The sequence below is a fragment of the Bos indicus genome, chromosome 8 (assembly GCF_029378745.1).
Source record: "Bos indicus isolate NIAB-ARS_2022 breed Sahiwal x Tharparkar chromosome 8, NIAB-ARS_B.indTharparkar_mat_pri_1.0, whole genome shotgun sequence".
In the NCBI taxonomy this organism is placed as follows: domain Eukaryota; kingdom Metazoa; phylum Chordata; class Mammalia; order Artiodactyla; family Bovidae; genus Bos; species Bos indicus.
This window is the reverse complement of record NC_091767.1, coordinates 81,024,121-81,048,173: the sequence shown is the minus strand read 5'-3', so window position 1 is coordinate 81,048,173 and position 24,053 is coordinate 81,024,121. Positions and strand designations below refer to the sequence as shown.

At 43.5% G+C, this 24,053-nt stretch overlaps 1 protein-coding gene across 1 annotated transcript in view; it reads left to right on the top strand.

Annotated features, from left to right (window-relative positions):
- FBP1 (fructose-bisphosphatase 1) overlaps positions 1-23,570 on the top strand; it is a 30,813-nt gene extending 7,243 nt beyond the window's left edge. Inside the window, exons 2-7 of the mRNA XM_019966535.2 lie at positions 5,789-5,951; positions 8,911-9,003; positions 17,251-17,391; positions 20,397-20,534; positions 21,556-21,675; positions 23,242-23,570. Coding sequence (XP_019822094.1) covers positions 5,789-5,951; positions 8,911-9,003; positions 17,251-17,391; positions 20,397-20,534; positions 21,556-21,675; positions 23,242-23,433 — 847 coding nt within the window. The 3' untranslated portion in view covers positions 23,434-23,570. The remainder of the gene's footprint in view (positions 1-5,788; positions 5,952-8,910; positions 9,004-17,250; positions 17,392-20,396; positions 20,535-21,555; positions 21,676-23,241) is intronic.
- Positions 23,571-24,053: the final 483 nt, after the last annotated feature.

Genomic DNA, 24,053 nt, shown 5'->3' with positions numbered 1-24,053 from the left:
ATAGTTGTTCCTAGATGTCCATGAGGATTGGTTCCATGACACCCCTCACCTACCAAAAGACACGGATGCTCAAGTCCCTTAGATAAAATGTCTGAGTACATCTGCCCTGAGTAATCTTGGGTTCAATTAACCACAGGTGGAAATTCGTGGATGCAAACCCCAGGATACCCAGGGTGGACTGTATTTCTGATCTGACCTTTGGATGTTCTGGGTTGGATGAATGGTTGGTCATTTACTTCAGAATCAATCAACAAGTCTGCTTTAGCAATAAGGATTAAATAACAATCTGCCTCCCTTTTTCTTGTGAAGATGAGCTCTTCCTCCTTGGCTCTGGTGCATGCTAATTCAAGAACTTTACATGGTCATGCTGACCTCAGAAGGAGAAGATCTAGTTAGTTAGCAAATCAAGGAAGTCATCGAAAGTTTTCTAAGTGTGGCCCTGACTCCAGTCCTTGTATCTAGAGAGGTGCTTCAGGAATGTTAAAGGAGACTTTCCCAGACTATCAGTAATCATAGACTTTATGGCTTTAAAACAGCTCTAGAAACTGTATGCAAATTTGAAAAAAGAAAAACATGCTAATATTTAGTCCAAATTTCTAAGGATTTAAAAACACTGGTCAAATGAACCTATCCTTCTAAAGAGTTTCCCACCATGTGAATTAAAGTGACTTATAGCTGTTTCACAGTTTCAGTGAAGTTTATATAGTAAGTATAAAGGAAGAGAGATTACTTGCTGCGTGGTGTAGCCAAAGAGAGAGAGAGAGAGAGAAATTACAGACAGCAAAATTTAAGTTGATTTTTTCTTCCCAAACTCCAGAGAGTTTTTTCTTCCCAAGCTCGGAGGACTTTTGTGTCTCCAGGGATTTAAAATTGAACAGTCACAGAGACATAAACCTTGACAGAATGCTGTGCCACCCTGAACAACTTGGGCTGCAGGGCCAACTAATATGAATAAAATTGAGGTGACATGTCATAAGCGTCTGAAATGAAATAATACATTTCATTTCAAAATGACCGGTTAGTCAAATGTGAACTTTGAGCACTTTCTTTTGCTTAGCTATCTGTGACACTGTTCTGCGCTGGCTGTCTTCCCAGAAGCTGCCTGAAAAACTGGTTCAGAAGTAGTTCCCCTCCCCCTCATCAGCCAACCGGTACTTAGTGGGTTCCTGTGGGACAGGCACACAGCACCACACGTGGGGCTCCATTAAGAATGGTGATGGCTGCCTTTGGCCTCTATGAACCAGGTGCATCAGGTGGATTAGTCCTTGTCCTTACAAAGCCTAGAAATGAACCATCAGGGAGCTGAGACAACTTGATGGAAATCATGCAATCAGCAAGAGAAAAAGGCAGAATTTGAGCCCAGGTCCCTCTGGTGCTTCTCAGCAGGGTTGTATTCCTGCTGAGGGGTGTTGAGGGTGGGATTCTGTTTCCTGCCGACTTCCTTGGTGCCAGTCTCTGTTCTAAGTCCTTTACTCTTGTCAACCCATTTACACTCCTTCTCTACATACTGTGCCATAGATACACTAAATTCCGATTTTACCAAAGATCAGAGATGCTAAGAGATTGACACAGAATTGTTCAGCATGTGGCAGAGCTGGGATTTGAACCCTCATGGTCTAGGGTCCCAGCTTATGGAGGAAAGCCCATGATGCTGTTGCCTTTCCCTGCTGCTGCTGCCTGTGGCCATCAGGTTATATAGTGAAGGCTCTATCCTTTGGGACCTTTGATGGAATGATGACTGATCAAAATGCAGAAGAGTATTGCTTTTAAGGAGCTTCCCAGGTGGCTCAGTGGTAAAGAATCTACCTGCCAAGTAGGAGACCTGGGTTTGATCCCTAGATAGGGAAGATCTCCCTGGAGAAGGAAATGGCAACCCACTCCAGTATTCTTGCCTGGAGAATCCCCATGGACAGAGGAGCCTGGTGAGCTATAGTCCATGGGGTCACACAGACATGACTTAGCAACTAAACAGCAGCGGCATTGTTTTAAAGGATTTTCTGAAAACTTTTGAAGAAAATAAACTCTTTTCTTCAGCTAATGACTTCTCTGAGCTTGAGAAGAAAAAAACTCTCTGGAGTTTGGGAAGAAAAATCAACTTGAGAAGACTCTGCACTTCCTAATGCAAGGGATTTGGGTTTCATCCCTGTTGGGGAACTAAGATCCCACATGCCAGGGAGGTGTACCCAAAAAGTAAAAAAAGAAAAAAAAAAGTTGCAGAATCCTTTCCTGCTTCCGACTTTTCATTGATCCGTAGAATATGTACTGTCCAGGTCTTGCTTCCCTTCTGGGGAACCCTCGTGAGACGTTGTGGGGGAAGCCTGACTGAACATTTGCTTAGTCCTGGCTCGTCATTCCTGGGCAGGATGAAGCAGGGCCATGTGAGATAAAGCTAACTTCACGCGCTAAGGTGCACCATGCGGAAACCAAGGTGATGGGGGTATTGACTCAGATATCGTCACTAGTGAGATGGCAGGAATTCTTCATTCATTGGTATTCTTCATTCTGAAGCCTGTTTCTACCTTAGAGTCACTTTCCTGATCCTTCTTGAAGACCTTCCTAACACAAGGTCCCACTAGGGGAAACCCTCCCACAAGATATCCTAGAGTGTGCCTGAATCTTGACTTTAAGGGGCCCAGAATAATCTCTCTTCATTTTTTTTTTATGCTTCACAGGCAACTGGAGGAAAGATGGGGAAGGATCTTTCTGGTTAAAACAGAGGAGGGAGGCTCCACAGGGGTAAAGAGGAGGATGGAGAGGTGACCACCTGTCCAGGCAGGGAAGCAGGGCCATCACAGAGGTCTGCATGGTTTGGCCAAGATGGCAATTTGGGTTCTGGTGTGTGGAGTGTCCCCCACAGTTCTGCAGCTGTTATATGGCCCCACCTGACTCCCCCTGAGAGGTGGTGTGACCCCAGGACAGGAGCCGCCTTATAACCCTAGAACAGCAGAGTGGAACCCGGCTGGATGAGCCAGCTGCCCTGAGGCTGACTACAGCCTCTTGTAGCCAACAGCATGGGAAAGACTTTGAGGTTTAAAAAGTTACTTGTATAAATGTGCACAGAGCAACCCCTCCCATTTGGAAATATGTGAAAAACAAAGTCCTTGTCCCTTTGGATAAATTACTAACCCAGAGCTATTCTTTGGAATCATTACTGGCTGGCTTATTTGGACTCTCTTAGGGCTTTGTCATAGCTTCATTTTTGTTTGGAAAACATCCAAAGTATCCTTCAGCTGGAACTGCTCCCTTGCAGTGAGATCTTCCTTGACCATCTTGACCCTTTCCCAGCCGTCCCCCAGCACCTTGTTTCCTTTTATTAAAATGAGAGCACCTGTCACTTTCTGACATCATCTTATTCATTCGGAAGTACATATTGATTTCTTGTTTTCCTCACTCACTAAGCTCCATGAGGGTTAGATGCTGAATGGCATCTTGTTTAGCACAGCACTCAGTACAGTGGAGACAAAAAATATTTGCAGAATAAATAATCACTCACACAGGCCTCTGGGAAGATTTTGAGTGAGAGGGCTGAGGCCTAACTGCTCTTCACCCATCTCACTGAGCCAGGTGCCTGAGCAAGTGGAACATGGATAGTAGGTATTGCCCACTCTTGCCTCGGTGGCTCATCCACCTGTTCCAGCCCCCCAGGCCTCCCTGGAGCTGTCCCCATAGGCCAGTCACTCTGGGGACTGTGCCAGAGGCTTCCTCCACACTCCAGGGTGTGGAGTGACCTTGAAGTCTACTGAGTCCTATACTCATTTCTTCAGGCTTGAGTTTCTATTCTCTTCAGTGGATACTTTTTAGCAAGTATTGCTTGAGGGCCTACTATGTGATGGAAGCTGGGACACAGTGGGGAAAAACATACCCCTCTGTCCTCATCCTCATGGAATTAAAAGTTAAACAATCATGGCAACACGATGATGGGTGAAGCAAGGTGGATCTTGAGAATCCTCCCATAGTGCTGCAGATTCTTAATGAGTTCTCCTTTTAGTGGGAAAACTGGGGATTTAACATTGAGAGTCAAGAGCTGTGCTAAACCCATTGTATATATGCGATGTGTGTAATCCTCCAACAGCCCCATGAGGCATCATTGCCTTCCATGTTCATGAGTGAAAAGGAGAGCTCAGAGTAAGCAAAGGATTTGTAGAGCTGAGGGTCGAGCCAGGTCTCTGTCAGGAAGCCCATATTCTTTTCCATCAATGTTGTTTGCCCTTTTGAATTAGTGATGATTTTAATGGTGGAAATATCAGGCTAGGAAGGAGAGCCAATTGATGCCAGTAGGGCTTTTGAGGGAGATGGAGGCCAGTGAGTGGTTGGGTCCAGCCAGGCCCTAGTTCAACCCAGAATTTGGCTGCCTTCCTTCTTCATCAACATCAGCCTCTCAACTGAAGTGAGAAAGAGATTGTGTGGAAGGAGAAGCAAAACCTCAGCTGCAAGTCTGATAGATCCCTTGGTCTTTCATTCATGTAATAGGAGTGACATAATGAAAAGAAAAGGGTTTGGAGGAGGGCTGGAGGGATGAGATGATGTTTCCAGGTGGGCGGGAGAATGCTGCTGAAAGAGACGACACTGGAGAATGGGCTCGGTGATAACTGGAGTTACTTCCTGGAGAGAGTCAGGCCAGATGAGCCATTTGGGTGCTGGCTCAGTTTTGGCCAGCCAGAGTCTTCCACGTTATGTGTAGAGAAAATGCATCTTTGAGAGTTGAAGCAGTGAATACCATGACAGTCAGTCCCCAGATAAGTGCTCCCAGCCATCTCAGCCGAGGTGCCCCATAACACCCACTCTCAGCTGTTTGGCATTATCTTCAATGCTCTTACTCTTTCTCTCTCCACATCCAGCCTCTTCTCATGTTCTGTGCATCCTTCCTCAAAAACATTTCCCCTCCTTTCAGTGTTCCTATTCAACCCCAGGCTATGACAACCCTTTTCTTCCCTCATTCTAACAAACTAGGCTCTACTTTGGACCAACTATTTGTTGGTCCACAATTGTGGGAATTCCACAATTACTGATTTGCAGGTACCTTTCAAATAAAGTAAGGACTCCGGACTTCCCACTCCCTCCAGCCCCTAGGACTCCTGCTGGAGGTTGTGAGGTACCACCAGGAGGGGCCTGGCCTGGAAGTCAAAGTGAGCTTCTCACCTCCGCTCTGCTGCTCCAGTTTAGAGAAGGTATCTTAGAGTGAGCTTCCTCTATAAAAGGAGGTGGTAGGATCTGTCAATATTTATTTTCTTTTAGGATCTTGTCAGCTATAAAACCAGAGATCCCTAGGCTTAGTTCCCATCTCAGGCTCCCTCCCGCACAGAAGGTTTCTTTGCTTGCCTTGTCTCTCACCTAACTCATTGTACATTAACTCATGCGTTCAGGGGTTAAAATTCATTATTGGTGGTGGTGAAAAAAACAGTCATTTTAGGTATGAAACATATGGACAGATAGTGCATAAACAGACACACTCTATCTGTAATATTAAATTTTCATGGGGGAGTGTGTTAGAGGAAAAAAATAAGCCTCCTTAGGGCCATAATGAGAAAAAGGCTGAGAAGCACGGATTTAGCCACAAAGCTGTGCTGGTTATCATGCTAGGCATTGGACAGGTGAGCGACAATATTGCCTTCCTTCCAGAAGCCACTCCAGGGAGACGGCCATCCTTCTCATTCTGTTTCTCTCAAGCCATGTGTCTCCTTTCATTTCTTCTAAATCTGACCAAATGCTCTCTTTCAGTGACTTTATAGATGCACTAACATTCTGGTATTCATGGCTTATATTTTTGTGGCTTTTTTTCCCCCTCTAGCTATGGAATTGCTGGCACTACCAATGTGACGGGAGATCAAGTGAAGAAGCTGGATGTCCTCTCCAATGACCTGGTTGTTAATGTGTTAAAGTCATCTTTTGCTACCTGTGTTCTTGTGTCAGAAGAAGATGAACATGCCATAATAGTAGAACCTGAGAAAAGGGTGGGTCTGCTCCTACGCTACTGAGGGTTTTAATGTAATCATTTTTCTTTCTGGCTTCGTCAATGACTCCACTTGTTCAACCAAGCTGGATTCTTAAGACTCACCCTAGATCCCTCCTGGATCACCGGTCATCATTTCACAGATTCCTCCTCACTGCCATATCTCAGACTGTCCTCTCCTGTCTGCACTTTGACCACAGTCCATTCTGTTATCATCTTTCCTATGTGCTCATTCATGGGAGAGACTCAAATATATTCATATTTATCTCCACTTCTTTTAATTGTCATGTTCAAAGCTCTACAAAGTCTGTCTTCTGTTAACTACATCATTTGCTTCATCTCCATTCACTTAGTTTCCAATCTTCACAACCAACCTTCCTGCCAATCTAAACTGCTAGCAGTTCCTATCAGTGATTCATGCATTGGAATCCATTGGAATCTTATTAATCTTGTTACCAAACTTAGGTTGCTCAAGAATCAAATACTGAGAGAAAAAAAGGGAAAGTGAAAGTTGCTCCGTTGTGTCCGACTCTTTGCAACCCCATGGGCTGTATAGTTCTCTGAGCCAGAGAACTAGGTCTGAATTCTCTAGGCCAGAATATGGGAGTGGGTAGGCTTTCCCTTCTCCAGGAGATCTTCCCAACCCAGGGATAGAACCCAGGTCTCCTGCATTGCAGGCAGATTCTTTCCCAGCTGAGCCACAAGGGAATCCCACTGAGAGACAAGTGTTGGGTAAAAGGAAAGATAGCTTTATTGAGAAAACCAGTCATGGTGGGAAGAAGGTGGACTCATATCCCAAAGAACAAACTCTCTGCTGCTGATCTAGGGGCAAGAGTTTTTAGAGGGGAGTTTCAGGGGCTTATAGGCAGAGGGAAGGAGCTGTATGCAGAATAGCACAGTCGGCCCTGACAGTCATCTTGAAATTGGTCATGTAGTGGTCAGATTGGTGTCATCTTGATTGTTTTAAATACGGCTAATCTTCAACTCCAGGGTCAGTTTGTTCCCATCTCCTTGAAGCTAGTTCTTAAAAATAATTGTGTAAGCTTAATGGTTAGCCTGGTTTTCATGTAGTTAACTTCTTCTACCTGGGTGGGGGATTCAGTATCTGCAAAACAGCTCAAGGGATATGGCTCAGAAGAAAGAAATGAAGGTTCTTGACTTTGTTTAATGACTAAACTATTATTTGGTCTTCCTTGATTGTTTTCCTTTGTTTTTGCATTTTGTCACTTCTATGATTGAATTTATTCTTTAGCCAAAGTGTTTTTCTACAGACAGAAGGCAGGCAGAGGACATAGGGGTAGGGGAGAGGATCTTTCCTAAGAAAGCCCTATAGGCTCCTGCTCCACTCCAATCTGATTGCTTCTTGAGGGCAGAGAACAATTTCTATTCTCTATATTCCAGCATCTGGCACAATACCTGTGCATTGTAGGGGATCAACAATAGATTATTGTTGAAAAAGTGAATGAAAGGGTATATCCAGGTTTTATTGAACAACAATCATAATACTAATAATACCTTTTGAGTAGAAAAATGCAGTTATATGGCTTACTATCTTTCCCTGTTTGAGATAAATTGAGGACATGAAGGAGTATGATGAGAAAAAAGCAACAGGAGGTCAATTTAAAGACACTGCCTGATATCCAGTCTAACCTTTATAAGAGGAATGGAGAGTCACATCCGATTTGATTGCTTTGTGTCATTCCTAAAATACTACTGAAGTTCATATTGTTCTCTGCTGCGTTTCTAAAGGTACTTGTCAGTTTAGGGCATGTTCATTTTAGGATTGAATTTGCTGTTTAATATTCTCTGTCAGCCCAAGTTCTCTGATAACAATGCACTGTAGTGATAAGCATACTCCTGTTTTCCTGATGACAGTTTCTCCTGCATTGGCCAGGAGGATTTGTTAGGAGCAAGAAGCCAGGGAATCAGAGAAGTGCCTTAATTTGATGCAAAAAATTTAAAACCACATATTAAAGTGGCTAACTTGGAGATGGAAAATTTCCAGTGGTATGCTGGTAAACTGTCTCTCTATTAGAAAAAAAAATCTGTAATTTGTAGCACTTGTCACTTGAAACTGTGAAATAGTGTCCCATAATTGATTTTAAGTTATCAATATGACATCACTGAAAATAGAGTTGGGAAGAGATGTGCACAATTGGCTCTTGAGAACCAGTACCAATCAGCTCCAGAGTACCACTGAAAATCCTATCCATAGACTGAATCTTTGGTAGTTCCACTACTGTTGAGGGTTATTTCCTTTGGAAATTATAATAGGAATATGGGTGAGAACTCTGTGCATTGTAACCCCAAGTGTCATCTGTAGGAACTACATGAAAATTTTCTTATAGACCTTAATGTTGACTTTATTTCACCTAAATTATTACATTTGTGGCTCAAACAGTAAAGAATCTTCCTGCAGTGTGGGAGACATGGTTTTGATCCCTGGGTCGGGAAGATCCCCTGGAGAAAGGAATGGGTACCCACTCCAGTATTCTTTCTTGGAGAATTCCATGGATTAATAGAAGAGCCTGGCAAGCTACAGTCCGTGGGGTTACAAAGAGTCAGACACGACTGAGCAACTAACATATCCCTTATGAATAAAGAGAATGAAGTGACTAATCTTGTTTCTCTTCTTCCTTGACTGCCAGGAAACTCAAACCATAATGATGATTCATTCAAATCAATGATATAATAAATTATTTAATATTTGTATTTCTCACCTTCATCTATGCCTCCTATTCTGTGTTTTCTCTTCCTAATGATCTTTTGATATATGTTTGTTATTGTTTTCACTCTGTGTACCATCTCATACCTTCCCTGACAGAGTATAAACAAACACATTTCTTGAATTTTCCCTTAGATTTCTTCTTTTAACCTCTTAGTGTATATTCTCTGTTTTGTTACAATGTATTCATTTTTAAAGCAAAGTTGTATTAATATTTTCTTTCTTTTTTGTTCAGGGTAAATATGTGGTCTGTTTTGATCCCCTTGATGGATCGTCCAACATCGACTGCCTTGTGTCCATTGGAACCATCTTTGGCATCTACAAAAAGGTAAAATGTAATGGATCAAGCAGCTGGCTTGGGATCAAAAGTACAGTTAAGGTTGAATATCCAGTCCTGCTTCACTGTTGATGGCACAGCCAGACTGTACATCATGAAACCCCACGAGGCTTGAAGTAGGGGGGTAGCCTATTCCTTCTTCAGTGGATCTTTCTGACCCAGGAATCGAACCAAGGTCTCCTGCATTGCAGGCAGATTCTTTACCAGCTGAGTAACCAGGGAAGCCCCAAAGTGAAAGTGTTAGTCACTCAGTTGTGTCCAACTCTTTGTGACCCCATGGACTATAGCCTGCCAGACTCCTCTGTCCATGGAGTTCTCCGGGCAAGAATACTGGAGTAAGTAGCCATTCCCTTCTCCAGGGGATCTTCCCAACCCAGGGATCAAATACAGGTCTCCCACATCACAGACAAATTCTCTACCACCTGAGCCACCAGAAAAAAAAATAAAAACCCTTATTTCTCAAGTTATGACTTTTCCAGCATTAACTGCATAGTGAAAATCTATTAAGTTGTTAAAAGAAAATGTAGTAAGAGGTAGATGGGAAGAGCTGGTGCATAGCTGTAGCACTGATAACCATGTGAACTGAGAATTGTGAGAGTGTGACAACAGTAGGGATTATATCAAAACTGTCCTTTAAATTTTCTAAATCAAGTCTGCAAACTGTGGTTTCCCCAGGCCAAATCCAGCACATTGCCTGATTGCTATGGCCTGTGAACAAAAAATAACTCTTTGGCATTTTTGAATGGCTAAAAAGAAAATTAAAAGAATAATATTTCATGACCCGTGACATTTATATGAAACTTAATTTTCAGTCTCCATAAATAAAGTTTTAATGGCATATGGTCAGCTTGCTTGTTTACATGTTGCCTTTGGCTGATTTTGCACTACACAGGCAGGGTTAAGTGGTTGTGATAAGGACTGTGACAGTAAAGCCTAGAATATTTACTCTCTTGGTTTACAGGAGGAGTTTGCTGACCCTAAACTCCTTTGTTATAAATTACAGAAAGCATACTGGTACAGCATGGGGATCCAGATTTCTGCCCTGTGTCTCTTCTTCCCGCATGACCTGTGCAGGAACTCTACCTCTAAAGCCTCTCTTTAAGTCTGTGTGTGGAGGGCTGGGGGGTGGAAGAGAGTTCAAATATACAGACAAGTGAAAAATAGATAAATACCTGTGGGTCCATCATAAAACACGATGAAATCTAAAATGTGTCATCTTGTCTTCAGCCCTCTTGTTTATTTTAGAAATAAAACTTTACAGATGCCTTTGAGGCTGAGCCCTTTCCTTCATCTTAATGGACGAGGCAGCTAATTCAGCCGACCTCCGAGGTTCCTCCAACTCCCCCATTCTGGGATATAGAGGCCATAACTTAAGAACTGAGACTGCAATTTGTGCATTACTTTTCAAAGTGACTTGTCTAGTATTGCACATAATCTCCTTTCAAACATGGAAAGTAGGACCACCATGGGACAGTTTTCTTTCGTTACTGAAATAAATTTTGCATTTGTCTTGGCTGGGAGACAGTTTAAGTAATTGAAGGTTCTAATACTCATACCAGAAAGACAAAGGCGGGAATTAATCTATCTTTCAAGTCATACCATGAAATATTCCCTTCTTGGTATAGATATGCAGGCATGTAATTTTACCTGCAAGGTAGCAGATCCAAATATTATAGTATACAAGAGAGCTTTGTAGCAAAATTCTTCATATAGAGGTAGACTTTTGGTTAATGACTCAACCAAAGCTAAAGCAGCATTAACATTTGCCAGCCCCAGTTTCTGCCTCAAGCCCCCTCTCCCAATAAAGACTCTTTTAAGGGAAAAAAAAAATTGGGAAACTGACACTATCAACTGAAAAAAAATAACAGCTTGCGGCAGCAGCTTGAATTACAAATGCTGGAAGAACTCAACGATGCATCTCCACACTCTTCTCAATAAACCTGAAGTGACTCTCTTAAAGACTGAGAGAGGTGACGAGTGTCACATTGCCTTTAAGTCATTTCAGTTTTCAAAAGCCTTATTGATTGTTTGAAGCCATTTGAGAGCTTACAGGGCATAAATACTGAAATGTCTGATGTTTTAAAGGAGGCCTCTCCTGCTTTCTGCGGAGCTGGTTCTGGGCTGGAATTCAGGTTCCTGGTGCACCCACTCAGAGGCATAACATCAGTTGGTAACTGGAATCTGGCAACAGTGAGCTGGTCTTGCCCACAAGATGCCTGGAAACAGGCTCCAAAGGGATCTCTTAGGGCCCGTGGTCCAGTGTTTCTATGAAGTTCCTGCCATGGCACCTCCAGAAGAGTCACCCTGCCTCTGGCTAGAGATATTCAGAAGGGGTAGAATTTTCCTGAGGTGTTGAATGAGTGTTTGTCCAAATATTGAATCAAAATCTGTCTCCCTGTTGCTCATAATGGCCTTTTTGTATCATTAGAAAATAAGATTCTTTTACATGCTTGGAAATGGCTTTTTTGCCCTCCTCTCTCTTTCTTTTGAAGCTTGCAAAGTCGCTTCAGTCATGTTCAACTCTTTGCGACCCTATGGACTGTAGCCCATCAGGGTCCTCTGCCCATGGAATTCTCCAGGCAAGAATACTGGAGTGGGTTGCCATTTCCTTCTCCAGGGGATCTTTCTGACCCAGGGATCAAACCCAAGTCTCTTTCTTTTAAGTCTTCTGTATTGGCAGGAGGGTTCTTTACCACTAGCACCACGTGGAAAGCCCTTTCTTTTAAATCTTAAGTTAAATATCTTTCATGTGAGATGATTTTTCGACCTCTCTCTAGTGTGCTTATCCTCTATTGGATACATTCTAATTTTTAATATCCGTTAAACATATCCTGGCCCAGAAGTAAAAGCAGAGTTTCAGAGGTGTTCTAGCAGCTTCAGAATCCAATTCACTTCCCTTAACTGGACACACAGAGTCTTAATAGCCATATAGAATATGGCTTCCTGACATTGACACTTACTAGGTTTGTGAGACCTTGGGCAATATAACCTCTTGTTTCATTATCCATAAGGACAAGATATTGAAAATTAAGCATAACAGCAATGAAAATAGTGCCTGGCACATAAAAAGTGCTCAGTAAATAGTGGCCATTAATATTACTTGCTTTTTCTATTAATATTCAACACACAATTTCACAACTCAAACCAACTTAAGGAGAGAAAGGAAGGAGGGAAGGGAATGGAAAATGACTGGTGTATGTAACTAGAAAGTCCACTGGGTAGTACAGCCGTTTTCGAGGACTCAGACACTCACATAACAGGACACTTTCTATCTCTATAGCTCCCTCCTTTCTGGTAGAAGAATGGCTCCCAGTAGGTCTGGGCTTACATTCAATCCTTTCAGTGACTCAAACAGAAGATGCAAAACTTAGACTTCCCTGATGGTCCGGTGGTTAAGAATTCACCTGCCAGTACAGGGGACATGGGTTCTGTCCCTGGTCCTGGAAGATTCCACATGAACAGGGCAACTAAGCCCATGTGCCACAACTACTAAGCCTGGGCTCTAGAGCCTGGGTGCCCTAGAGGCCACTGCACTGAACCTACATGCGGCAACTGCTGAAGCCCGTGGACCTAGAGCCTGTGCTGCTCAACGAGAGAAGCACTGCAATGAGAAGCCCATGCACCACAAGGGAAGAGTAGCCTCCGCTTGTTGCAACTAGAGAAAGCCCGCATGCAGCAATGAAGTCCCATCACAGCCAAAAGTTAATAGACAAGTAAAAGAAGATGGAAACCTCTTGTCCAACAATTTCAACAGGGATTTCACCTCATCAGCCCTGCTTGGCTTGACTTAAGTCATGAGTGCATCTCTCAACCAGTCACTGTGGCCTAAGGCATGCAGTGATCTGACTGGTCAAGTCAGGGTCATGTGTCCACCATTGGAGCTAAGAGTGAGGGGGACGGTATCTTAAGGAAGATTAAAGTTCAGTTGTCAGCAGAAGAGTGAAGCATACTGGCCAGGCAAAATCAGCTGATGTTCACTCCAGATTATATACCCCTTGAGATCAGGGACCTCATTTTATATATATTTTTTTGCACACTAGGTTGGTACAGTAGTGAGTAATATTGGCTGAGTTACTGGAGATGCTGCCAAATGTCCTGTGAGAACTTTTAGGGATGGTTGGGTTGTCCCTCTGTGGGAAGACTGTCTATTGACATGACAGCTCCACGCCAATTCTGCCTGACTTTCTCCTCCACCACCTCAAGTCTCCAGAATCCATGGTGTCTTTCATGCTCTATATGGAGTAGCATGGGTTAAAACAAATCAATACCTGTTGCAGGTGGTGGCCTGTGATAAGTAGAAAAAGGTAGGGTCCAGAGGCTTTATAATTTTTGCCAAGCTTTATGCACATTGGTCTGTGAGCATCTACATGAGACTGTAATAGGTTCTTTTTGAACAAAGACATTCATTGTTGGGGGTTTGGAGGAGGCTGGGCATTAGAAAGGGGTTTGGGCTAGAAAAAAATTCCTCCAACTCCATGACTAGATGGAATTACTTTGTATTTCTTTTGAGCATATGGATCATAGAAAATGTTGAGTTCAGTTCACTTCAGTTGCTCAGTCATGTCCGACTCTTTGCAACCCCATGAATCGCAGCACACCAGGCCTTCCTGTCCATCACCAACTCCCGGAGTTTACTCAGACTCATGTCCATCGAGTTGGTGATGCCATCCAGCCATCTCATCCTCTGCTGTCCCCTTCTCCTCCTGCCCCTAATCCCTCCCAGCATCAGGGTCTTTTCCAATGAGTCAACTCTTCACATGAGGTGGCCAAAGTATTGGAGCTTCAGCTTTAGTATCAGTCCTTTCAATGAACACTCAGGACTGATTTCCTTTAGGATGGACTGGTTGGATCTCCTTGCAGTCCAAGGGACTCTCAAGAGTCTTCTCCAACACCACAGTTCAAAAGCATCAATTCTTCGGCGCTCAGCTTTCTTTATAGTCCAACTCTCACATCCATATATGACCACTGGAAAAACTATAGCCTTGACTAGATGGACCTTTGTTGGCAAAGTAATGTCTCTGCTTTGTAATATGCTATCTAGGTTGGTCATAACTTTCCTTCCAAGGAGTAAGTGTCTTTTAATTTTGTGGCTGCAATCACCATCTTCAGTGATTTTGGAGCCCCCAATAATAAAGTCTGACATTGTTTCCACTGTTTCCCCATCTATTTCCCATGAAGTGATGGGACCAGATGCCATGATCATCATCTTCTGAATGTTGAGCTTTAATCCAACTTTTTCACTCCCCTCTTTCACTTTCATCAAGAGGCTTTTGAGTTCCTCTTCACTTTCTGCCATAAGGGTGGTGTCATCTGCATATCTTAGGTTATTGATATTTCTCCCCACAATCTTGATTCCAGCTTGTGCTTCTTCCAGCCCAGCGTTTCTCATGATGTACTCTGCATAGAAGTTAAATAAGCAGGGTGACAATATACAGCCTTGATGTACTCCTTTTCCTATTTGGAACCAGTCTGTTGTTCCATGTCCAGTTCTAACTGTTGCTTCCTGACCTGCATATAGGTTTTTCAAGAGGCAGGTCAGGTGGTCTGGTATGCCCATCTCTTGAAGAATTTTCCACAGTTTATTGTGATCCACACAGTCAAAGGCTTTGGCATAGTCAATAAAGCAGAAATAGATGTTTTTCTGGAACTCTCTTGCTTTTTCCATAACCCAGTGGATGTTGGCAATTTGATCTCTGGTTCCTCTGCCTTTTCTAAAACCAGCTTGAACATCTGGAAGTTCACGGTTCATGTACTTCTGAAGCCTGGCTTGGAGAATTTTGAGCATTACTTTACTAGCGTGTGAGATGAGTGCAATTGTGCGGTAGTTTGAGCATTCTTTGGCATTTCCTTTCTTTGGGATTGGAATGAAAACTGACCTTTTCCAGTCCTGTGACCACTGCTGAGTTTTCCAAATTTGCTGGCATATTGAGTGCAGCACTTTCACAGCATCATTTTTCAGGATTTGAAATAGCTCAACTGGAATTCCATCACCGCAACTATACCAAGGCAACATTTCATGCAAAGATGGGCTTGATAAAGGACAGAAATTGTATGGACCTAAAAAACACAGAAGATATTAAGAAGAGGTGGTAAGAATACACAGAAGAACTGTACAAAAAAGATCTTCATGACCCAGATAATCACGATGGTGTGATCACTCACCCAGAGCCAGACATCCTGGAATGTGAAGTCAAGTGGGCCTTAGAAAGCATCACTAGATAACGTTACCATTTCTTATTCCACGCAAGGAAGTTGAAGGGTTGAGATTATTTGGTGACAGTATTTCAGGGAAAAGTGGTTCATTCTTTAAAAAAAAATTTTTTTTTTTAAATTTTTGACTCCGCTGGGTCTTCATTGTTGCAAGAGGGCTTTCTCTAGTTGCATCAAGTAGAGGCTACTCTCCAGTTGTGGTGCTCTTGCTTCTCATTGCAGTGACTTTTTTTGTTGTTGCACATGGGCTTAGTTGCTCTGAGGCATATGGACTCTTCCCGAACCAGGAATTGAACCCATAGCCCCTCCATTGGCAGATAGATTCTTAACCAAGAACAAGTTTGTTCTTTCTTGTGCCACAGGCAGACATGGATGATTCTGGATGAGGTGACTCTCTGAGGGACTTTTCTTGGTAGAGAACTGACTACTCCAAGCCTCCAGGGGCTTCCATCTGTTTACATACTGACTTTGTTCTATTTTGTGCTATACTTGCAGTGTTAAGTAGTTATTATAGAGGAGATGTTTAGAGCCTGCCTGTTTTCTTCCCTTTATATCACTGGTTTCAAGGCTGTGCACTTAAAATTTGGAGTTTGAGAAAACAACTCAAATATTTGGTACTGTGTTTAGTCTGTGTTTAGCTGCAAAGTACTACCCTGGGAATACAAACCAAACTAAAGCAAATAACTTGGCCCAACCCAACCAGCCAAGAAACCAACCAACTGTCTAGATGAAAACTATTAAATACAAAGCTTGGAGATACGAGAAAAAAAAGGAAAGAAGTGATTTTTTGTGACTCTTCCTTTTACATGAGTAGTTCTTAAGCTTCAGTGCGAGAGTCATCTATGGTGCGTGGTAAAATGCAGATTCCCAGGGCCCACCTTAGAAAATCTGATTAGTAAGTTTAGGTCGCAGGCCCAGAATTGCATTTTAAATAAACATCTCAAGTGATTCTGAGGTACATGGACTCTGGGTCATACATTCAAAAGTTATAGGGAAAATTACCAGGAATGTGTTTGCTGAGGTGACCTCCATCTCCAGTATCATGATATGAATTCCCTTATTTATTCTCAGGCCCTAGAATCTGTGGTTGGGAAAGAATAAATGAAATTTGCAGAAACTGCTCATTTTCATTTCTGTTTAAATTCAAGTAGAGAATTTTCAAGCAGAAAGATTTGTTTGCGGCTGTTTTGAGGACCATAGAAGCCAGTTGTTAAGAAGATAATTATTAGTGACCATTGCTTAGGAGCCATGCCCTTAAGTTCTTCCTTTCCTTAGTATTAGGGAACAAACTGAGGCACTGACCCAGTGGGCTGTGTTTTTAATGAAAAACAAAGGAGATTAGAGTAGATGTTATGTTCTAAGTTTAAGTATTGTTTTGTTAAATTTTTGTAGTTGTATTGGTACTGGTTTGTGATATAAAATGTATTTTTTACTGTAGGTAATGGTTAAAAACATGGAGAGCATTGTCCTGCATGGTAATGACCCTGGAGAGATAGTGTCTGTATTTCTGAGAATTTCTTTGTGTGACTACGGAGCATGTTGCTCACTGGAGTATGTGCCACAACTGGCAGGAACTCAGGAAATTGATTTCCTCGCCAGACTGGTAGCCGTGCAGCCCAGTTTTAATTTGTTTAAATAAAGATAGAGTAGGCAAGGGAAAGACATTGATGCCTGTAATAAGATTAAATTAGTGGGCGCTGGCATGGAGGCATGCTCTTTTTTTGAGAGTGATAATGGAGAAATGAAGGAATATCAAATTAGTAAGATTGAAGGAGAACTCAGATTGGAAAGATGGATCCAGATGCAGGAAATTTGGGTTTTGGTGGGAAGGTCGCTGTGGTAATACAATCAGGATATGACTGGTGTGTGGAGGAAGCCCTCCTCCCTGCCCCCGCCCCCCTCCCCATCCAAGAAGATGCCCTATTTCATTAGGAGAGCACCTTGATAATGCATCTTGCTAAGGGAGGAACTGCAAAAAGAACCACAATACAGCAAAACAAAGATGTTTTGTTTTCTTTCTTGTCCTAGATTTCGAAAGATGACCCTTCTGAGAAGGACGCTCTGCAGCCAGGCCGGAACCTGGTGGCTGCTGGCTATGCACTCTATGGCAGTGCCACTATGTTGGTCCTGGCCATGGCGAATGGAGTCAACTGCTTCATGCTGGACCCGGTGAGAGATCCCGGAGTGGGGGGCAAAGTCAGGTGCTTGGCTGGTGGCTGTGAGTGTCTGTTGTGTGTGTGGCGGTGGGAGTCAGTTCCTAAAGATGGAAGATGAGACCCATGGAGGGACCGAGACAATGGGGTGGGGAAGCAGGGTAGAGAGATGGATGGACCATATGTGTACATTATAAGAAGATTACTGAGGTGACAAATGGTGTCTGTCCAGAGCACAAGAGGGAGTTTTTGTTTCACAATGAATTCTTTAGGGCGGACATTACTGAGCTGACTCAGATGCCTGCTGGGCTGGGCAGGCCACACGAATGAGTGGAGTGTGCTGGGGCAAGATGGCAGGCACTGTGAAGGGCAGTGGGGGGTGGCAGGGAACTGGGGAGGTCCAGTGGTTGTTACTCCTTGGGAATAGCGGCTCTCTTCTACGGCTTCCAGTGTTTCAAGAAACACTGGATTTTTAGAAAATGTTAGGTTTCTGGATGTGTAAAACACTGTGCTAGCCAACTAAAGCACGTTTATAGACCAGATGGGGCCCATAGATGGTCTGTTTGCCACCCACTCTCTCCATTACCAGTTTATTTTCCTGAGGTGAATGGGTGTCCCAGCTGGAGCAGTAGATCACCTCATTTCTTCAAAATTAGCTCCCAGATTCATTTGATGTGCATTGCAACATCAAATGAAATGCAAGCTTCAGTGCATGCAAACCTTCAGTGAACCCTTGTGGTTTTGAAAGACTGAAACTAGCTCGAGGAAGTGGAAATAAGGAAATGAAGATAATTTCTTAGTCCACCTTATAGAGGAAACTCCCTCATGAAGAGGAGCTCAAGGCACCATGAAAAATATTCATTTGCTAATTAATATTAATTTTAATTTGAGGATAATTTCTTCCATATGTCTATTAATTGGGGTTGTTTATTTACTCTGTTGGATGACAGTTTTAACACAGCAGATAAACCAGGCAAAGAACTCTCTGTAAATACTTTGCCCGATTAAACCCACCTTTGATATGGACTCCATAGAATCATCTTCAGTAGGTATGCCCTTGGTCCAGTGTCCCAAGGGAAAAAGAATTGAGTTTTTAAATACCTTTCAGTTTTAGAAATGTCCTCAGATAACATTTAATGAAGCACTTTATTTATTTGGTGCATTTTGCTGACAAACTGAACACTAGGTACCATTACCTACTGGCGTCCTGTGAGGAGCAGGCTGCTGGTGGTGGGGCCTCAGGGTTTGTGGGTGGCAGGTCGTAGAAATTGGAACTCAGGCTGCCTTTGTCCCTGCACTGTTGCACAACTGGACTTTGGCTCCTTGGCATACTGGTACTTAACAAATAAACAAGGGTAAGGAAATGCACTAGTTCAAGCCTCCAAAGGCCATTATTTCAGGGAAAACAGTGGCAGACCCAGAGCAAAGTTCACACTGACCCCAGGGATTGATTTCCCAAATCACTGATGTCTGTGAATTTATCCTCTTGCTGGGTGTTTACCTCTTCTCCAGACATTCTTCTGGTGACTTCTCTATTACCTTTGAACTGATGGAAACATTAAATCTCTTCTTGTTTCAAGATTGCAGATGTTATGTCCGGGAGTGAGTTTCTGTGTGTTTCATAGTCTCTTGCTGTCCTCACGCCTAATGGGCACTCAGTGTTTGGAAGAACCATGCAGGCTGGCTGCCCTCCTTCTTGCTGGCTGCCCTCCCCATTGCTGACAAAGCCTCTGCTCCCCATGCCTGTGGAGTAGGGGTTGGGGTGGGGGTGGCGAGCTTCTGATCAGGATACAGCTTTCATTTCATTTTGGCTGACAGTTTCTGCTCAAAAGACTGCAACAGCTTTATGTGCTTCTCTAGCAAGCTTTAAAGTACGAAAGGCTTTTCAGTCTCTTTTCTTCATGTACAAGAGACTCACCCCCTCCATGGGTAGGATGCTTTGGCCAGGTACCAGGGTGAGGTGTCTGTGAAGCATGGCTTCATGAGCACTTGTGCAATGGCTTCATTTTCTAGACTTTCACCAAAAAAATCATAAAGGAAAAAAAAAAGAATCACTCACAATGGTACCTTTCAGTGACCACTGTTAATTCTCATCTGTTTTCTCTCCCTACACTCCTCTCTCCCTCCCTCCCTTCCTCTCTAGTTCCAATGTGCTCCATATTGGCAGGAACCAAGCTTTGCTATGGGAATAAGTGGCTGGGGAGAGATGTGTCCATGGGAGGGCCTCCCTTCTTAACTCACCTGTCTCTGGAGCAACTTCCTTCTCAGATGGGTAGAGCCTCAATCACTCTCTTATCAGGGACATGGAGAAGCCCCAAACAGTCCAGAGCTCCAGTAGTGATGTGACACTGTTTTCCCAAGTTTAAATCTCCAAAATGGCAACCCACTCCAGTATTCTTGCTTGGAGAATCCTACGGACAGAGGAGCCTGGCAGGCTACAGTCCATAGAGTCTCAAAGAGCCAGACGTGATGGAAGCGACTTAACATTAACATTGAAGAATCTAAGCCCTGAAGGCATCAGCTTAGTGCTGGGACTTTGCGGAAGCTTGAGTCCTGAGAAACAGTCTTCAGATCAGTGAGCAAAGGCATGGGAAGTTATACATGCGGTAAACTCGGGGTACTCGGGGAAAATGACATCAAGACAGAAACAAAAACAGGAAAGCTAAGATAAGAGCAACCATGAACACCTTTTCCTGATATCCTAGCTCCAGTCTCATCTTTTTTTTTTTTTTCCCAAAGGCACACCTGTCTCAGGCCAAGGATTTCCCTTGCTGGTAATCATTTCACAACATACACAAATATGGAAGCATTATGTTGTATACCTGAGACTAACATAATGTTATGTCAATTACACCTCAATTGAAAACACAAAATCCAAGCTCTTTGTACTGAAGCATATACTGAAGCACAGGTGTGACCTCAGGCCTCGAGCCCCCCCTTATCCCCAACCCGATCTGTGACCCTCTCCTGTAGGCCTGGAGGAGACGTCCTCATCTTTCCACTTTCCTTTCTGTTTCACAGGCCATTGGAGAGTTCATTTTGGTGGACAGGGACGTGAAGATCAAAAAGAAAGGGAGCATCTACAGCCTCAATGAGGGCTATGCGAAGGACTTTGATCCTGCCCTCACCGAGTATGTCCAGAGGAAGAAGTTCCCCCCAGTAAGTGAGGGCTGGGGGTGGTGGCGGTGGGGATGGCCCCTGAGCTTGCAGAAATGTGTTGACTCATGATTTACCCTGGAGAGGAAAGGTGGGGGGTGGGGTGGAAGTAAGTGGACTCCACTGTGCACTGACCCCTATGGTTAAGTTCCCACTCAGGTACTGGGGACTGGAAACCCTGTCCTGGGACATCACCCCTTTGTCACTTTCTTTTGACCGAAGAAAATCAGGACGATCATGTCAGCCAGGTGAATGACGTCGTGGCAATAAAACATGTTCACTTCTGGGGTCCGTGATCTCAGTTGGTACAAACGTGATTCTTGTACCCCAGGCCCCAGCCCTGTGGCACTGGATGGATTTCTGTGTTGTCTCTAGATTTAGCATCCATTGTGGTAGCTCTCTAAAGAGGTTACAAGTCACTGAAAACGAAGAGAAGAAATGGCTGGTCCTATGTGGGAAAATCCAATTTTGTCCTATTCTAGCTTGACACCACTAGAGGCTGCTGAGTTCTAAGGACAAAGCCCACATGCTATTAGTATGGCACTTGGGGCCCTCGGAGCCGACTCCCAGGCTCTCTCTCCAGCTTTATCATCTCTCCTTCCACCTCTCCCTAGAAATGCCCTCTGCCCCAGCGGCACCAGGCTCCTCCCCGGGCCCAAGGCAGACAGCTTCTCCTTTGCCTGAGCAGTTCCTGCTCCTATGAGATGCAAACCTCACCCTTGTCCCTGCTTCTCAGCTCCACAGAATCCTTCTTCCCGCCAGATCTTGCGAAATGCCTGCCCCACCCCAGAGCCCGAATCTGCCCCATTCTCCTCGGGGCCTCCTTGGGTAAGCTGAGCTACTATGAGATGTGAGAGGCTGTCTCCATTATTCCCATTTTCTGCTTCTTGGGAACAGATTTTCATCACTAAATACACATCTCAAAAAAGGTGCTCTGTTTGATTGCTGAATCGAATAAGCATAGAGGACAGAAAGAAATCTCTCTTTTCTATAACCCTAATTATTGCTGGTCTTCATGTTATAGGACAACTCAGCCCCCTATGGCGCCAGGTACGTGGGCTCCATGGTAGCCGATGTACACCGCACCCTAGTCTATGGAGGGATCTTTATGTATCCAGCTAACAAGAAAAGCCCCAGTGGAAAGGTAAATAAATCCCCTATGAGTGGTGGAGCAGCAGTAGATTTCATTTGCAGCCCAGGGGGTTTGACTGAGGAAGAAAGAAGAGTCACAGAAGCTGTTATGCTCTGCAGTAGGAAGCAAAGGATGTCTATGGCATATTCTTTTCTAGATTAAAGGCTGTCCTGGTTAATGTCAGGTGATATCAGGTAAAAATGATCTCTCGAGAGCCCTTCTGTTGCTAAAGATAAGTAAAGATGTTATGGTCAGAGGGGACTGAAAGTGCTTAGTGCTTCCAGTGGGTATGTGGTTTGGCTTGGACAAAATGAATTCCATTCATAAAGTGAAATGAAACAGTCCAACCTCATTACCAAGGCAGCAAATCACATATGTATCCCACACAGAGGTTTTCCTTGATTGCTTTTTCAAAAGGCAGAAAATTGAAATAACTTAATGCTGCTCGGAAAATGATACCTTTCTATAGAAGGAAAGAATCTCTGGGGACACCTAGAGCTTTCAGGTGAGCTGTTACTGATGCATTGGTCTCATGGCCACAGGCTTCCTGGAAGCCACGGGATGCGCTGTGCTTGCTCATGCTAGTGAAAGGGTGTCTCACTTTTCTCCTACACAGAGGGTCAGTGTGTTTGCTTCTCTAGTAGTGTACTTTTGACCACCCCCCCTTTTTTTAATATGAGCGAAGGAACAACGATCCCCATAAAATAGTTATAAATTGATGTATTTCAGATATGATCAGATCTCTGTTTATGGCATGTGGCATCCAGTTCACTAAGGATGTTCTTACTTACTTAAAACACCACTCTTGTCATAGCCCCCTCTGACATCCCAACCTATGTGATTAGCCTGCTTTATAGCACTTTTCTCTAATGCCTCAAAAAATTGTTCCTTAATGTAAATATTGAGGTTCCTCCCCTCCTTTTTATTTTCAGCTTTGCAGATCTGACCCTGACACCTGTATGGAAATAGAGTCAGGAAACACCTGCGAAAAGCTGTCTACTCAGTAGGCAGACTGCATGAAAATGCATACAATAAAAAAGTTAACATTTAAAAGTAAATGCCAAGATGTATAGCATACTAAATCCCAACCCTCGAGCCTTAGGAGAATTGTAAAAGGAATGTGTACAGAGTTGCAAACAATATTATACTGTTTGGAGGAGCCTGTCTGCTTTCCAGATGTCTGCAGCCAGACACTGCCATGGACTTTAAATGCTTTTAGAATAGGCAAAGGTCCATCCAAAACACACACAGAATCACTCATTAGGTCCATTCTCCGGGCTATAAAGAGAAGGGAACCATCGGTTCTGCCAAAATGTCATTCAGTCCTGAATCCAGGTGGTCTGCCTCACATGCATCAGGCAGTCTGTTGCTGGCTCTTGATGGATGGCTTAACTTAACCAAATGATTAAATTAACCATTCAGTCTTAGACACAACCTCATGGGGGAGCTTTTACAACCTCATGGAAGGTAAAGGAAAGTATCAGTTACCTTGGATCGGCTCTGCACTACTTTGCTATGGAACAAATCTCTTTTCTGTGTAATATGTTCTGGTGTGAGCATGCTGTGCTTGTTTTCCAGCTGAGACTACTGTATGAATGTAACCCCATGGCCTATGTCATAGAGAAGGCAGGAGGAATGGCTACCACCGGGAAGGAAACTGTGCTGGACATTGTTCCCACTGACATCCATCAGAAGTCGCCCATCATCTTGGGGTCTCCTGAAGATGTGACTGAGTTCCTGGAGATATACAAGAAGCACGCTGCCAAATGAAGAGTGGGCCCAGCCCACACCAAATGGAATTGCCTTTTATCTGGACCTTTTATCTCACAGAGTGTTACCACATTCCGACTGTTCACCATACATTCCTAGTCATAGAAATAAAAAGTATGGCTGTTTTCACCATCAAATGCTCTGTAATGCACTACCTAACCAAAATGCTAAATCAATAATGCTACAGGGTCAAGATATATTCTGAGTGGATAGAGAAGAAATGAACATATTTGTCCTTTTTCTTAAAAAAAAAAAGTCTTCATTGTTTTGTGCCAAATAATGGTAATAATAATAGCTAATGCCTATAACATTAGATAACTCATTTAATCTTCACAATGACTTTATGAACTAGGTACTATGAATAACCCATTTCACAGATTATGAGATAGAGGACTGAGTAAAGTGAAGTGAAAGTTGCTCAGTCATGTCTGACTCTTTGTGACCCCATGGACTATACAGTCCGTGGAAATCTCCAGGTCAGAATACTGGAGTGGGTAGCCTTTCCCGTCTCCAGGGGATTGTCTCAATCCAGGGATTGACCCAGGTCTCCTACATTTCAGGTGGATTCTTTACCAGCTGAGCCACAAGGGAAGACTAAGAAAACTGGAGTGGGTAGCCTA